Raw genomic sequence first — 14964 nt, 5'->3', positions numbered from 1 at the left:
GTAAATATTAATGTATATTTTCTTATTTCAAACATTTGATGCTAGTAGCTCGCATTTCATACCTTTTTTTCCGCCCAACTTATAGGTAAGCCATGAATACTGCGAGAGGAAAATTATGAGATGAGTACTTTCAGAAATTAATCAATGTATCGATGAATGACCCCCCAAAAAAAATGATGGAAAGGGTATTTATTTCAAATAAAGGCATTCATTTCAAAACAATTTATTACACGGTCATATACATATTTTTAGTAGAGAAGAATGCTGACAAAAATATGTTATACAATAGACTTCTGTAATTATATGCACTTTGTGTCAAATTATCAAAATTTTGCAAATATTAATTACAGCTAGAAAATTGTAATACGAATGTCAAGACTGCATAAGGAATGAGTACTTCCCAAGGCTAGAATTAGTGGGTGATGAAAAAAGAGGGCCTTTTCGCCGAATTAGGCTTCGTACATGGGTGTCAACTTGTTACCGTGGTGTTGGTATTATACTAAACTATTACTTTTGTTCATGTTCTTAACAGTTGAGGTTTTCTGTTATGTACAGTGCGTCCCAAAAAAAAAACGAAACCGAGATTTATCGATGATTTATCATAACTTAATCACAAATACAATAGACAAATGACTTACCATTTTAAAGCTTAGAATCTCCTCTTGCATCTGAATTACTTAGATTATTTCCCATTCATGCATGAGTGAGAAAAAACAATTTGAAAAGGGGATACCAAAGGTCACTTGGCGGGCCGTATCTGGGTTTTAAAAAGAAAACCACATTTGTAAGAAATTCAATATCTGCTCTTTAATTTGATACCCCAATTACAGAAAATAGTCAAGAAATAGCAAAGTTCTGGTTATTTGAAATAAGGCTTGAATTTCAATAATTTCATAAACTGAAGAGGTTTTACAGGCTAGCGTTCCATTTTGTTGACGATCAGCCATGCATTTAGTCTTTTGTTACCGTGCTAGCTTCTGAAGGAAACCGGTAAAAACGCGTTTATTTTCAATGAAATTATGGAAATACAAGCATTGTTTCGAGGGATCATATTTTTTTTTACTTCTTGACCATTTTCTGTGATTAAGGTATCAAAGAAAAGAGCAGATATTGAATTTTTGGACATATGATTTTATTTTTGAAATTCAGATAACCCCCGCCAAACCAGGGTCACCGGAATCCGAAAACCCCGTTTTACCCCGCAAAAATTCGGTCTTGATTTAACACCAGCCCGGAATCTATATCTGTCCACACCAGATAAGTGTTAAACAACACCAGTTTGGTTTTGGTCATACACCAGATATGTGTTTAAACAACACCAATTGGTATTAAAACGACATCGGTTCGATAAAAAACTGGTGTTATTTCAATACTTCTCTGGTCATCCTGGTGTGGGCAAATAGATTCCGGGCTGGTGTTAAATCACACCGGAGTTTTTGCAGTGTACCGACTGTTATCGCGCCTACTTTTGAACATATGCAGTGAACACAACAACTCTTTGCTCTCAGTACAGGCATCTATACCTTATATTGATTAAGATCTGGTAAAATTCAAAATAATTCAATGAACAAAATGATCATTCTGTGGAAGAAAATTTGAGAATATTGTGCATTTCGTTTTAATCAAAACTACAACGTGAAAAGATTGCTTGGAATCGTCGGACAGGTTACACGTATTGTAGAATTGTGTTCACTTTAATAATGTTGTGTTTTGGTTTTATTGGAATAAAGAAACGATGCTGTGTAGTTATTTGGACCAAAAAACAATTATGATATCTATTTCGAATACATAACTCTATCCTACACTGGAAAAACGCTATTATAAAATTTGAGAACGTTTTTCAAGCCCGTCACTCAAGCAAATATTATTAAAAGAATTGTTAAAAATTAATTAGCAACTATAGTTGCTAATCAATCGTGTTAAAGTTTGTATAAAATTTTAATTTAATTAGACTTTGATTGTTTCTATCATGGTTGCATGGGCACACATTTTATTTATAGAGGGATATTTATTGGAACATATACACTCTAAAAATATTTTGTGAAAGTGCACCATGGGGTTAATTATGCGTCCAAACAACACTGGGCATTTCGCTTGGGCCTTTTTATTTATCCATGTGATGAAAATTCCAATTGAAATTATTTGTTCTTTATTATTCACTTTTTACCTTACTGGACAATATGCTTCCCACATTGGGTAAAATCCTGCCCCGAATTGGTTGGACACAATCATAAAAACGCTCGTGGTGGTGTTAATTTAACCCAATTTTTTTTATAGTGATTACAAAAAGAGTGTATACCCATCAGAGTCTCGTGGGTCGGATTGGGAAGCTCATCTGGCCAGATATGGCCCGCGTGCAGTAGTTTGAGAACCCTGGCTTCTAATGAAGAGGTGTTCATCGCTATATCGTTATGAATTTATGGGCAAATTTTGACCAACTTATGGCTAATAACTGATTGCATTTTTTCCCCACCCCTTTTCACTACTATTACAATTGGATTCTCTGTAGGTTGGACAGCGGCTGGACAGAGAAGTCAAGATAGTTGTCAACCAGTTGTTCAGGACGGGAAGGGAATGCCTCGGACGGTCAAATACCATGTCGATGACAAACGGTCTTATGGAAAGCCTGGAAAGAAGTCTATCCCTGTAAAACGAAAACAATGTGAAACCGGTAGGATGTTTCATGTTGTTATTATTATTACACGCGTTACATTGCAGGTGAGACTTCTTGGCCCCGTCTTACACTACACTCTAAAAAGGATTCTGTTGGTTAATATGTGTCCGACCGAAAGAATTGGTCAAAAGCAACCGAATTATTGGTTCAAATGGACCAAAATTTTGGTTGATATTGATCAAGTTTATCGGTCGGACACATATTAACCAACAGATTGGGCATTTTGACCAATCCTTTTTAAGAGTGTAAGAGTTACGATTGATTCGATCATCTTAAACTTTATGGAAATCCAAGAATGCCATATTTTTTCGCCAGGAAATTTGCACAATGTCCTTTGTGAACGAAGAGAAGCACGGTCACTGAATTTTTAAGAAAACGATGAATGCATGATTATACATCACATCTAGAAAATATATTTGAACAAACGTGCATTTCAGATGTTGACATCGCTAGCCGTCCAAAGTTGTGGCTGATCGAATCAATCGGAACTCTTTGTAAGACTGGGCCCATGGGATGTTTCGCATTAGGGCCTACGTTTTTGCTGGGGTATTTCACGGTCTTTTTTAAAGGTAATATCGTTGTATTTTCACCCAAAGTTTCGAGGCATATCTTTGGATTGTGTAAATATTCTCATTTTATTTCATTAACCTTCTGTCTGAGATTTGAAGTACCTGGACTAGCTGTACATGCATATAGAGAGTGATAAAAACACTACAAGTAATGGAAAATAAGCTTGGCTAATGTAATATCTGCGATTACGAACGGTTGGATAATGGAAAATTTGAGTGCCTAGTAACCAATCTAATGATGTCAAAACATTCCAGGTGGGTGTTCCATAAACATGATAAAGCCGTTTGCAAGATACGATGACTTTACGCACGACTGGTGATCATTTCTTGTGTTGATGTGATATCACTAGATGTAATTGATTTATGGCTTAAGAACATCATGTTCCAGTCGTGCGCATAAAGTCGTGCGTAACTTTACGAACAGCTTTCTGAAACACCAACCTGGGTAAGAGGGCGGGGGGTCATTTGTATTTTTATCACGAGCAGGTTCAATCAAGGGAATATTAAATTCCGGAAAGGACTATTTTATTTGCCCCTTTTACCCGCACAATGGCCAAGAAAGTCACGAACACGACCCAAGTCACCCAACTTAAGTGGCAATAATTCTTGTAATAGCGTCTTCAAGAAGAGAGAGAGAGAGAGAGAGAGAGAAAAGGAACTACCTATACACGCTTTCTTTCTAGGATACCACTCAACCCTTGGGCCTGTTGCATAAAAGAAAATCTCTGGTCTTTTTTTTGCCGGCATTATTTTTTTGCCAGAGTTTATTTGCCACAGTTTTTGTTTAATGGCAAAGGTTTCATGCATGTTCCTGGCAGGGGAGGAAATCTCTCCCAAAAGGTAGGGGGGACAAGGGCTTGGAAAATTTGACAAGCAAAAAAAAAAGGCTATTACCTAAAATTTAAGGTTATTTCGACGAAAATATATTTGACAAGCAAAAAAAAAAAAAAAAAGAAAGGTCATCTCGTCCGAAAACGCACGTTTGATTCCCATTTTGAGTTATATATTTCTTAGCATCACCAAAGCCCCCAAAAAGTAGGGGGGACATTTGTGTCCCCACTACTATTTTGAGTAGGGGGGACACGTCCCTCCTGCCCCCCCCTGGGATTTCCGCCCATGGTTCCTGGTGATATACCCGTGGTCGTGTGAAGCCATAAAGGAGGTGCGTACTTTTAAAGTAGTATATGAGCTAAACTTTCAACCTAACACTGCAAAAACACCGGTGTTGATTTAACACCAGTCTGGTACAGGGACCGCGGAACGGTTTTAAAGGGGGGGGGGGGGCTGACCATGCAAATTAGTCACAATCATATGGCCATTTTTACGTTTTTGGTACACGCTTTTGGAATTTTTTTTTGAAAATTCCGCGCCCCCTGTGGTAGATTTATCCGGCTACACCAAAGAGTGTAAGATCATCATGTTTCTGTCGTGCGTAACTTTACGTACAGCTTTCTGAAACACCCACCTGGGGAGGGGGGGAGGGGGTGTTTAAGTGAGGGGGTGTTTTTAACTACTCACACCTGAGCAGCATAATGCAGCATTCTGAGCTTTACAGTCTTGTAGTATATGCCCCTTTGCATGGGCGGAAATCCAAGGGGGACAGGTCCCCTACCATTTGAAGTGGGGGGAGGGACACAGTATACAATTTTCCCCTATATGATTGAAAAATAAACATCATTCAAACTGACCTTACATTCTGAGTGATAACTTTTTTCTTTTTTTTGGTGCTTGTCAAATTTACTTTGGACGAAATGGTCTTACATTTTGGGTGATAAACTTTTTTTTAATTTTTTTTTTGCGTCAATTTTTCCGGGGGAAAGTCCTTGATCCGCACCTGGTCCACCTACCTTTTGGGAGAGATTTCCGCCCATGCCCCTTTGAACTAATTCACCACTCAATTAATACATGTAATATCACATTAATTTGTTACCAAGTACATGAAGTAGGAAAGCAAACATTCATTCCTCTAAATATGAATATATATATATATACATATATATATATATATATATATATATATATATATATATATATATATATATATATTATATATATATATATATATATATATATATATAAAAGAATAAAAAAGAAGGTCCTGCGTCGGTTGTGGTAGTATAAAACAAAATACAATGTGAATAAAAACAACCGTAGATAGAAAAGTTGATCAAGTCAGCAGGGTTGCCGGTAGCCCATCATTTCAACCAACCAGACCATAACATCGGGTACTTCAAGGTGTGCGTTCTTCTGGCTGGTTTTCGTTCAGATGGGATAAGGAAAGAGAAGGAGGAACGCCTCATCCACTCACTCAGCTCTCTCCAACCTGATGGAATGAATGCGTCTTTCCATTCTTTTCCCGTGATGTGATATTCTTTCCTCCCTTTCTCTCTCCCTCTCTTGCTTCCCTTTCTTGTTTTCTTCCTTTCTTTCTGTTGTCCTTCCCTTTCTTTTTCTTCTCTTTCTTTCTCCCCAGCTGTCCTCTATTTCTGCCCCTTCTCTCCCTCTCTCTCTTTTTTCTTCTAGTCGGTTTTCTTTTTCTTTTTCAGTTTTCTCTCTTCCTTTTGTCTCCCCGGCTTTCTTCTTTTTCTTCCCTTCCCCTTTCTTTCTTTTTTCTTTGTTTTCTCTCTTTCTCTCTTTTCTTTTGTACTGTTGCGCTTCGCGTCTTACCTCTTAGCGCGTTGTTTTTTACGCTTTGCGTTTTGCGCACTGCGTTTCTTGGTGTTGTTGACTAATAAATTCATCATTTCCTGATGAAGCCCTATGGGCGAAAATTTGATCAACTTTTCTATCTACGGTTGTTTTTATTCACATTGTATTTTGTTATATATATATATATATATATATATATATATATATATATATATGAAAAGTATGACTTCATGAATAAATTAGCATATTAAATAATCCCAATATCGCTTTCCGCGGCTGAAGATCGATACAATAGCCATGATAAAGCTAAGGTTACACCGGAATCGAATCAGCTGCGATTGGCGAATTCATCCGAATACACGTATTCGGGTGGTATCGGGAGTGTTTTGGGGCCTATTGCATGAAAGGGTCTTTCCAAGGACCGTCTTAAGTGTCGCCATGATACGGTATAAACGGGGTGTTTCTGAAATTTATGATAAAAAATAAGATTCGTTGGCTTGCTTTTAAATAAAATTTTATAAAATTTCATGATATATCACATCATTTTATTAACAAATGTTTTGTTTATTTTAACGGACGAATAGAATATGTTTGCAGATGATTGGTTTAAAATGCGTTTCACATGGCGCATCCTAAAAGATGGGCGACACGAAAGACGGTCCTTGCAAAGACCCTTTCGTGCAATCGGCCCCTGTTCTCCCTCCGCCAATGCAAGGAAATTCAGGGTGGATTCGGGAACATTCAAGTCCAGGGAAATCGTTCGAATTAGGCCGATTTTGGCTAGAATCGGTCCGGATTTATTCGGGAGAATTCGGTTTTGGTGCAACCCTGGCGCTTGGGTTAGGATTAAGTTTCATGGTTTTCGCAAAATTATATTGCTACTTAGAAGCCTTGATTCTTTCATGTCCATGATAGCTGATGTCAACAATCATTAATCAAATTCTCATGAAATCGAGACAACTACACAAAATTAAGAGTGGATAATCCGCATCTGTTTTAAAAAGTGAAAAGGGAGGGCGCCCTCTACCATCCTCACTGAGGAGGGGAGGCGCCGTGGTCGAGTGGTCTAAGGCGCCGACTAAAACATTTGAAATCCTCCGGGGTTCGATCCTCAGCCACGGCACCTATGCCCGTGAGCAAATCAATTAATCGACAGTGCTCTTTTATCCTGTATTGAAATAAATGGAAAATGCTATATGCATTCTTGAAACTAGGTGTGGACTGCGATCAGGGGTGTGAGAGTTCAGATTTTTATCTGGTTTCAGATATTTTTTTGTTCTGATTTTCAACTTAATTTCAGCTTTTTGGGGCTTTCCTGTGTACAAAAAGAATAGAAGCTCGTTCGATTTCAGACTTTTTCATCACTCCTCAGTTTTTTTCAGATCTTTTTATTTGTAACCACTCACACCCCTGATGTCAAAAGCATTATTTTGAGTATAGTTGTGTGGATATCTTTGAACTTTCCTGTTTTCAAGATGAGAAAATATTTCCATCCGTGGTTCCTGGCCAACCAACTGACTGTGCTGACATCCAGACCCTAGGGGCAAACGTCAGTGGTGTCTATGCCATATACCCTGGGAAGCATACCAATGTTTATTGTGATATGGAGACGGATGGGGGTGGTTGGACCGTAAGTATATAGAATATAGAATATGCTTTAAAATCTAATGAGATAAGCACCAACTTTGATTTCTTGATTATTCATATATTCTTTTGAATTTTGGTTTTCATTTACATCCACAAAAAACAACAATGCGTCCACGAACGACTGGTATTTCACAGTCTGCCAAGTATACATTGTGCAACATGTTATGCTATGCATTCAAAGTAGGAATGCAACAAATACCTTGAATTTCATAAAGTGTTCATTGGTGTGCTATTCTAGTCACCTGGTCTATTCGATTTCTTCATCCTGCTATGTAAGGCAAGCTTACGTAATATCTTGCTTTGAAATCTGCCTATCATAATGAAAGAAATTAAAGGTAATTTGGCAAAATTGTCCATGAAATAACTACGAACTGGTCTGTAGGTAGTTTTCGATTTTACTCCGGGGAAACTCTCTACATAGTACAACCCATCGATTCCTAGCATTGAAAATGGAATTAAATGCAATGGAGACCTGAGAGGCTTTTGTCGAATGTTGGAGGACAGGGACAGCAGATCACCGAAGATTTCCACCGGGCGAACAAATATGCCGTTGTCAAGAGTCACGAGATTCCGATGCTGTCCCGGTCCACCAACTTTCGACAAAATAGACTCTCAGCGGGACTTTTAGCTCTCATTTGTGAATTGACTTGCATTTTCCAAGGAATAGATGCAGTGTACACATAAATACATAACAGGTACTTATATAGCGCTTTACAATAAATAACTAATAATAATAATAATAATAATAATAACAATAATAATAATAATGATGATAATAATATAATAATGAAATTACATTAAACAGCACTTGAAAATGTATCTACGGGGACTGGTGCCTGATCTTAATGCCCTGTTTCACCCGCTGCAGTTTAAGGAACTTGCCCAGAAGGCGATCCGGCAGGTTCATAACTCACAAAGCTCTAAAAACACCAGGCCTAAGCTAAAAAAAACTTCCGAAAGAGAGCTGAAAATTGATATTTAAACCAATTGTTACACCCAAAAATCATATAAGGAGAAACAAATTCAACGAGCAAATAAATGTGTTTTAAGCAGAGATATAAAAGTTTTAAACTTGTCAGCAGTGTAGAGAGTGTCCCTGTGGTAAACGCGAAAAATCCTGATTATTTACATCTTTTAGCGTTGTCTAGGATAGCTGCAGCAATTCTACAACGTTTCTTCAAAGTCTCGTCAAATTGGCGCCTGCATCATGATAACGTTGCTTCAGCGTCATGTCAATGTCATTGTCACGTTGGTCAAATATTACATAAATCATTCATAATTTCAAGGTCAGTTATGTATTTATAACACTGTATCCACTCTCCAATCCCGAATGTATGTCATACCGTAAATTTTCCTCAGAAACAACCAGAAAACAGAAAACGAATGATGATAGATGAAACATAAAAAAAATGGTGAAATAAACAAATTATCCTGGTAGGGCCAAAATTTGTAGTTTAATATACCCTGATAAATTTCGATTATTGACTTTCATTCCGAAACACAACAGGTTTTCCAACGTAGAAGTGATGGCTCTGTAGACTTCGGTCGAAACTGGTCTGACTACAAGACTGGTTTTGGAAGTATTTCTTCCGAGCACTGGCTAGGTAATGATATGATTCATCAACTATCGAATCAGAGGAATTACGAACTGCGGGTTGATCTGGAAGACTACGACAGAAATACTAGATATGCAAATTATGCCCTGTTTCGAGTTGATAATGAAACGCTTGGCTACAAACTGAATGTCAGCGGCTATTCGGGCAATGCAGGTACGTTTATATACGTCTCCGACTCAACAATATTGTTCTTCAGCTCGTACAATAGTTCTTCGCACCCAACTTAAAGGAAACCAAAACCCAAGAAGAGAAGCATTCTTATTGGCAAGAGTATAATGAGAGGAACAATTTTAAAAAAAAAGTTTCATCAAAATCAGTTGTGAAATAAGCAAGTTATGGACGATTAAAAAGTCTTCTTGTACTTGCTATGTAGATCCTCAAATTGGCAAACGTGCTTCAACAGTCAGGGAAACTCCCGCTTTTCCGAGATCGTTTGAAACGTCCCTTTTTCGAGATAGTTGCGTTCACCGAAGCGTGAATCACCGCTGAAAACCTTCGCCCTGTGTAGTCTTTCTCGGCTGTTTTCAGACCCTTATGTATGTGTGCGAACACTTGGTAAGAGCGGTGAAAATGTGTACGCGTGTATACAACCATAGAGCTATCTCTGTTAGCTCCATGATACAACCATGGAGCTAACAGTTAATAGCTCTCTGATACAACCGTGCATTCTTCGGGACATTGTTATCTTTAGAACATGTGCCTCTCTCTCCCCCTCTCTCTCTTTCTCTTATTTATTGTCAAGCATTCAATTTGATTTTCGTTCATCACTTACCCTTAATCCTGACGTTAAATGTACCGTAATAAGACCATATTTTTGGATCCACCGTCATATCCGTAATATCCAACTTTCATGTTGATTCCACCTCAGCATTCAGCTTATGATCTGATGCACAATCCATAATCAATTCATTATAATATTATTTCCACTACCAGTGCCGGCGGAAATCATGGAAATTATTACGTCGATACTTATTTCAAAACATGCCGAATACAGGTCTGTCCTAAAACAATCATTGGCTGGTTGACGAAGCCAACAAATTGGAAGAAAGTATACTGTATTCACCTTCAAAACATACATACTGCAAAGTATTGGGGCTACCGGTCACCAAATCAAGTGCATTATAAAAGTCTGCCTGTCAGCTCGATCCATGTCCAAACTTCCCTCAAACGTCCAGCCCAGATGAGAATATCATGATGTCATTATAATCATGACCATTCTCCATTCGACATGATCCATGCTAGCAGTGAACAGGTGTGAGATCAATGGTTTAGATTATGAACATTATCGAGAACTGCATATCCATTTTCCATAGCACTAAACCGCCGGAGAGCTGGTTAGAGGTTATTACCATAGGAACGAATATATTTTCCAAGTCTTTCTTATCATATATTACGTAATGCCGTACCCAAAATAACTTTCAGCATGATCATGAATGTCCATGGTAGTACCATAGTTCTATGCACACTTTGTACAATTTGTACACACACACACACCACGCGTTCGGCTACAACATGCAACGGAGTATCGCGGCACAAAGGCTGAACGCAGAGACTAACCTCCTCTTACGAGAACTTTTGCTTGCATTTTTTCAGCATAAATGTGTCTTCTTTCTTCAATAGCGTCTAAGCACCACGGTGGCGAATTCTATTTTTTGGAATATAGATGAGAAATTTAGTTTTCTTTAACATATTTGAAAATAAAAATCCGCCACCGTGGTGCTTTTTTTATATGAATTTTTTAGTGAGGGTATGTCAAAAAACCCCATTCACTTTGTACAGGAAAGCTATTCGGTGAGATCCGAAAAGATTGCGTCATGCGACCACAAATCCCTGTTAATCGAGATTCTGTCGCTCTCGCAAAAGCGGGAGTTTCCTTGACTGTTCAAAATGGCTGATTTTGTGGACAACTCTCCATTTGTTTTGTACACATATTTTCAGATTTTCCCCTTTATTTTACATATTTCACATTATCTCCTCTTGACCTTGACATATATGGTGTGGATTATATTTTCGATGACATATGTTGTGCTCAGAAGGAGGCAAGATGCAATTTGAAAGATAATGAGGAAAATCTGAAAATTTGTTTACAAAACAAATGGAGAGTTATCCACAAAATCAGCCATTTTGAAGCACGTTTGCCAATTTGAAGATGCCCATAGAAAGTACAAGAGTTTTCAAACTCCCATAACTTGCTTATTTCATTACCAATTTTGATGAAACTTTTTTTTCAATTGTTCCTCTCATTTTACTATTTCTAATAAGATTACTTCTCTTCTTGTGTTTTAGTTTCCTTTAAGGCTATCCGATATTCCCCAAATATGCATTCAGAGTAGAACAGCAACAAATACATTCATAGACTGTTCATTTGTGTGCTATTCTAGTCACCTAGTCTATTCAATTTCTTTATGAAGAAATGAACACTCAAAGGTATTTGTTGCATTTCTACTCTGAATGCATATTTGGGGGAATATTGGATAGCCTTGAGTGGGATGCGTAAAAATATTGTACGAGCTGAAGAACATTTTGATGAGTCGAAGACGAACCCAATATTGTTCTTCAGCGAGTAACAATATTTCTACGCATCCCATGAAAATTGGTCATCCAATATACTTTTATTATTTACCCCACAAAGCTGATAATTGATGGCTCACGATCTACTCCTACTCTACTTAAATGGGGGTACCGCAGGGTTCGGTAATCGGGCCTGTACTCTTTACATTCTACACGACACCGTTGGAAGATCTTATTCATTCCTATGGATTTTCGTCTATGATAATGCTGATGATACAATTATATATCTCATTCAAGTCTGGACAAGCTCTCCAAATGTTGCAGAAACTGGAAGATTATCTTGGTGCCATTCGTTCCTGGATGACTGTAAACCATCTACTCCTTAACCATCTTAACGATAACAAGATGGAAGTCCTGCATATCTCCTCCCATCGTAGACATACCCCTGAGCTACCTCCAATTCAAATTGAAAATATTCATATACATCCCTCTAAAACGGTTACTAACTTAAGTGTTTTGTTTGATAAAAACTTTTCAATGCGTCCCCATGTCAACACCATCTGTCGTAAAGCATCCTTCGCCCTAAGAAAAATGGGTAAAATTTGTAAATATCTCTCAAAGTCATCTACTGAAGTCCTCATTCATGCATTTATAAGTTCACTTCTTGACGGTTGCAATAGCCTGCTCCATGGAATTCCAGAAAAGAATATTTCCAAGCTGCAGAGAATTAAAAACTCTGCAGCCCGTCTAGTTTCCCTCACTAAAACGTGACCATGTAACACCTACTCTTAAACAAATGCACTGGTTCCCCATTAAATGTCGTATACAATTCAAAATTTTACTCCTAATTTTCAATTCAAATCTCTTCATGGACATGCTCCAAAATATCTCTCCGAATTAATCCAGGCATATTATACTCCCAGTAGGTCCCTTCGTTCTGCTAATCAAAGTTTCTTAACATTAAAAAAAAAGCAAAAACTAAACTTTTGGTGATATGTCCTTTTCAATCTCTGCGCCACGTCTTTGGAGCACTCTTCCAGCTTCTCTCCGTTGCCTTGGTTGCATCCCAAATATTACTTCGTTTCAATCCAATTTAAAGACGTATTTCATGAAGAAAGGATATTCAACACAGCCCCATTTACAGTGTCCTTGACATTTTTTTCATTTTTAGTTATAGAATTTATAATTTCACTTTTTTTTGTATATTTCTACATTGTAAAGCGCTTTCGGATATGATTTCATGAAAAGCGCTATAGACTAAAGTTATCATTATCATAAATTAATAAACCAAAAAAAATAATGTTTTTACTTAGCATTTTATGTCAATCCTGAAAATCTCTTGCCTCTTTAAAACAGCTATAAAAAAATCCTTATTATTGGCTTTAAAAATAATGGCTGGTACTAGGCCAGCTTGTTCACTTGACATCCAATTACGGCTTGCCATTTAGCGTCCATTGTCTATTCGATTCTATTATAATTATATTCTTTTACTCTAGCGTTTTAGTCGTTCACGCGATTTTACTCAGATGAGAGCATGTCGAAAAGATTCAGTAAAAAGCCTGTGTATAGCTTTGGTAAAGGGTCAATAATGTGATTGATAATCGAATATCATCTAATATGACAGTCTTACTGAAGCGTAGAGACCGTTAGATATTTTTCCAACTGCACTTCTCTGAGAAAATTTCAAATAATTCAAATCTTGGATATATAGCGCCCTCTCTCGGCGATGCTTGTTTTAAATAAAAAAGGGCATTCAAGCACTTATCTTATAAATTTAGTGATTAGATATCCAAAAGTTACAGACAAAGAACATATCTTGAAAGTTTCAGCCCATTCCATGATTTGGAATAGGATTTAATTGAAAGACAAAAACACACAGATATTTTAATTTGATCGGGTGACCCGATGAAGTTAAATTTCCATGTAAAATCGCAAAATTTATCCTGTAAAACACATTTTCATTTCATATCCTCCACATCATAACTGTTATAGGGCATATCTATTCATATTAGCTAGCAATGAATTGGAATAGTGATAGGTGCATTTTGGTGGATTTACCAAAACTATACACAAGCTTTAAGGCTATTTTACTCAAAATTGTTATTTGCTAATGAACAATTTGGTAACAGCACTTATCATTGTTCTAACCCAGTCATGCGTGCATTATGAACGTTGATATTGGCCTCAAATGAACGAAGTGAAGCATATCTTGTCATTCATGTACATCAAATTAAGACATGAAGCAAATTTATGATCACGATATAGCAAAAATCTACAGTGAATAACGGTTTCATTTTTTACTGGTACGCAGTGTGTAGATTTGGAATTGAATTGAACTGACCTCCCCCCTCGTCATATGAAATTATTGGAAAATATCGATGCATTAAAAAAAAGGCCTCAAAAACATTCTCCCAGACTTCTTGTAATTTTTAGTTCAGATCCCTCATTCTTACTTTGTTACCTTGTATATATATATTGTAGATCCGTTTTTTCTTACTTTTTCACATTTTGTCAACGTCTTTATCGTAAGTCAACTAAGTTTTTCTTTTCCTGTATAATATTTACATGTATATCTATGAAAGGGTCCCCTCTGTAAAACAGCGTTCGTTGATATGTTCTCAACGCTGAGTAGGGCAATCCTACCGTCTTTTTAATGATCATTTCTTTGTAATTGTAAATATCTTTATCGTTATTATTTTTAATTGACGGAAAATAAATACAATAATTTATAATACAATACAGGAAATGAAGGCTTGTATTTCATCCATTCTGTTTTGTTGCAGGCGATAGTCTTGGTTATCACAGCGGGCAGATGTTTAGCACAGCAGATAACAAGAACAATGGGTATCATTATAATTGTGGACGCATGTTCAATTCAGGATGGTGGTTCAAGTACTGCTACAGATGTAACCTCAACGGGGAATATCGACATTATCAGGGCCGAAAAACTAGTACAGGATTCACGTGGGGAACTTGGAAAACTGAAGACTCTTGTAAGATGAGCGAAATGAAAATTCGACCCACATTTGAAGAGCAAGATCTCTAAAACACATCGATGAACTCTCACTTTGTTTTTTCATTCAAAGTTCTCCAAGGGCGTAGGCTGGTTTGAGCTGGGGGGAGGTGCACACATCCTTGGGAGGTGGAACTAAAGAGGTATGGAGTGCACATTTTGGGGAGATGGAACTAAAGTTTTGAAAATCAGCTGTTGAAAGCAAAAGAAGGGGTACAAATTTCGTTTAGCTTACCAGTGTCAGAACTCCTTCCTCATGCAGTGGGAGGGTGCTCGTGCAGCCAT

General features: G+C 37.3%; 1 protein-coding gene across 1 annotated transcript; it reads left to right on the top strand.

Annotated features, from left to right (window-relative positions):
• Window positions 1–2574: 2574 nt before the first annotated feature.
• On the top strand, window positions 2575–14712 carry LOC121421988 (fibrinogen C domain-containing protein 1-like). The gene is made up of 4 exons (XM_041616791.1): window positions 2575–2671; window positions 7368–7522; window positions 9047–9308; window positions 14450–14712. Exons 1-4 carry the CDS (start codon window positions 2575–2577, stop codon window positions 14710–14712), a joined length of 777 nt encoding a protein of 258 aa, XP_041472725.1.
• The last annotated feature ends 252 nt before the right edge of the window (window positions 14713–14964 follow it).

The sequence above is a fragment of the Lytechinus variegatus genome, chromosome 9 (genome assembly GCF_018143015.1).
Source record: "Lytechinus variegatus isolate NC3 chromosome 9, Lvar_3.0, whole genome shotgun sequence".
Taxonomy (NCBI): Eukaryota; Metazoa; Echinodermata; class Echinoidea; order Temnopleuroida; family Toxopneustidae; genus Lytechinus; species Lytechinus variegatus.
The sequence above is the reverse complement of the archived record's forward strand: the minus strand, read 5'-3'. Positions and strand labels throughout refer to the sequence as shown.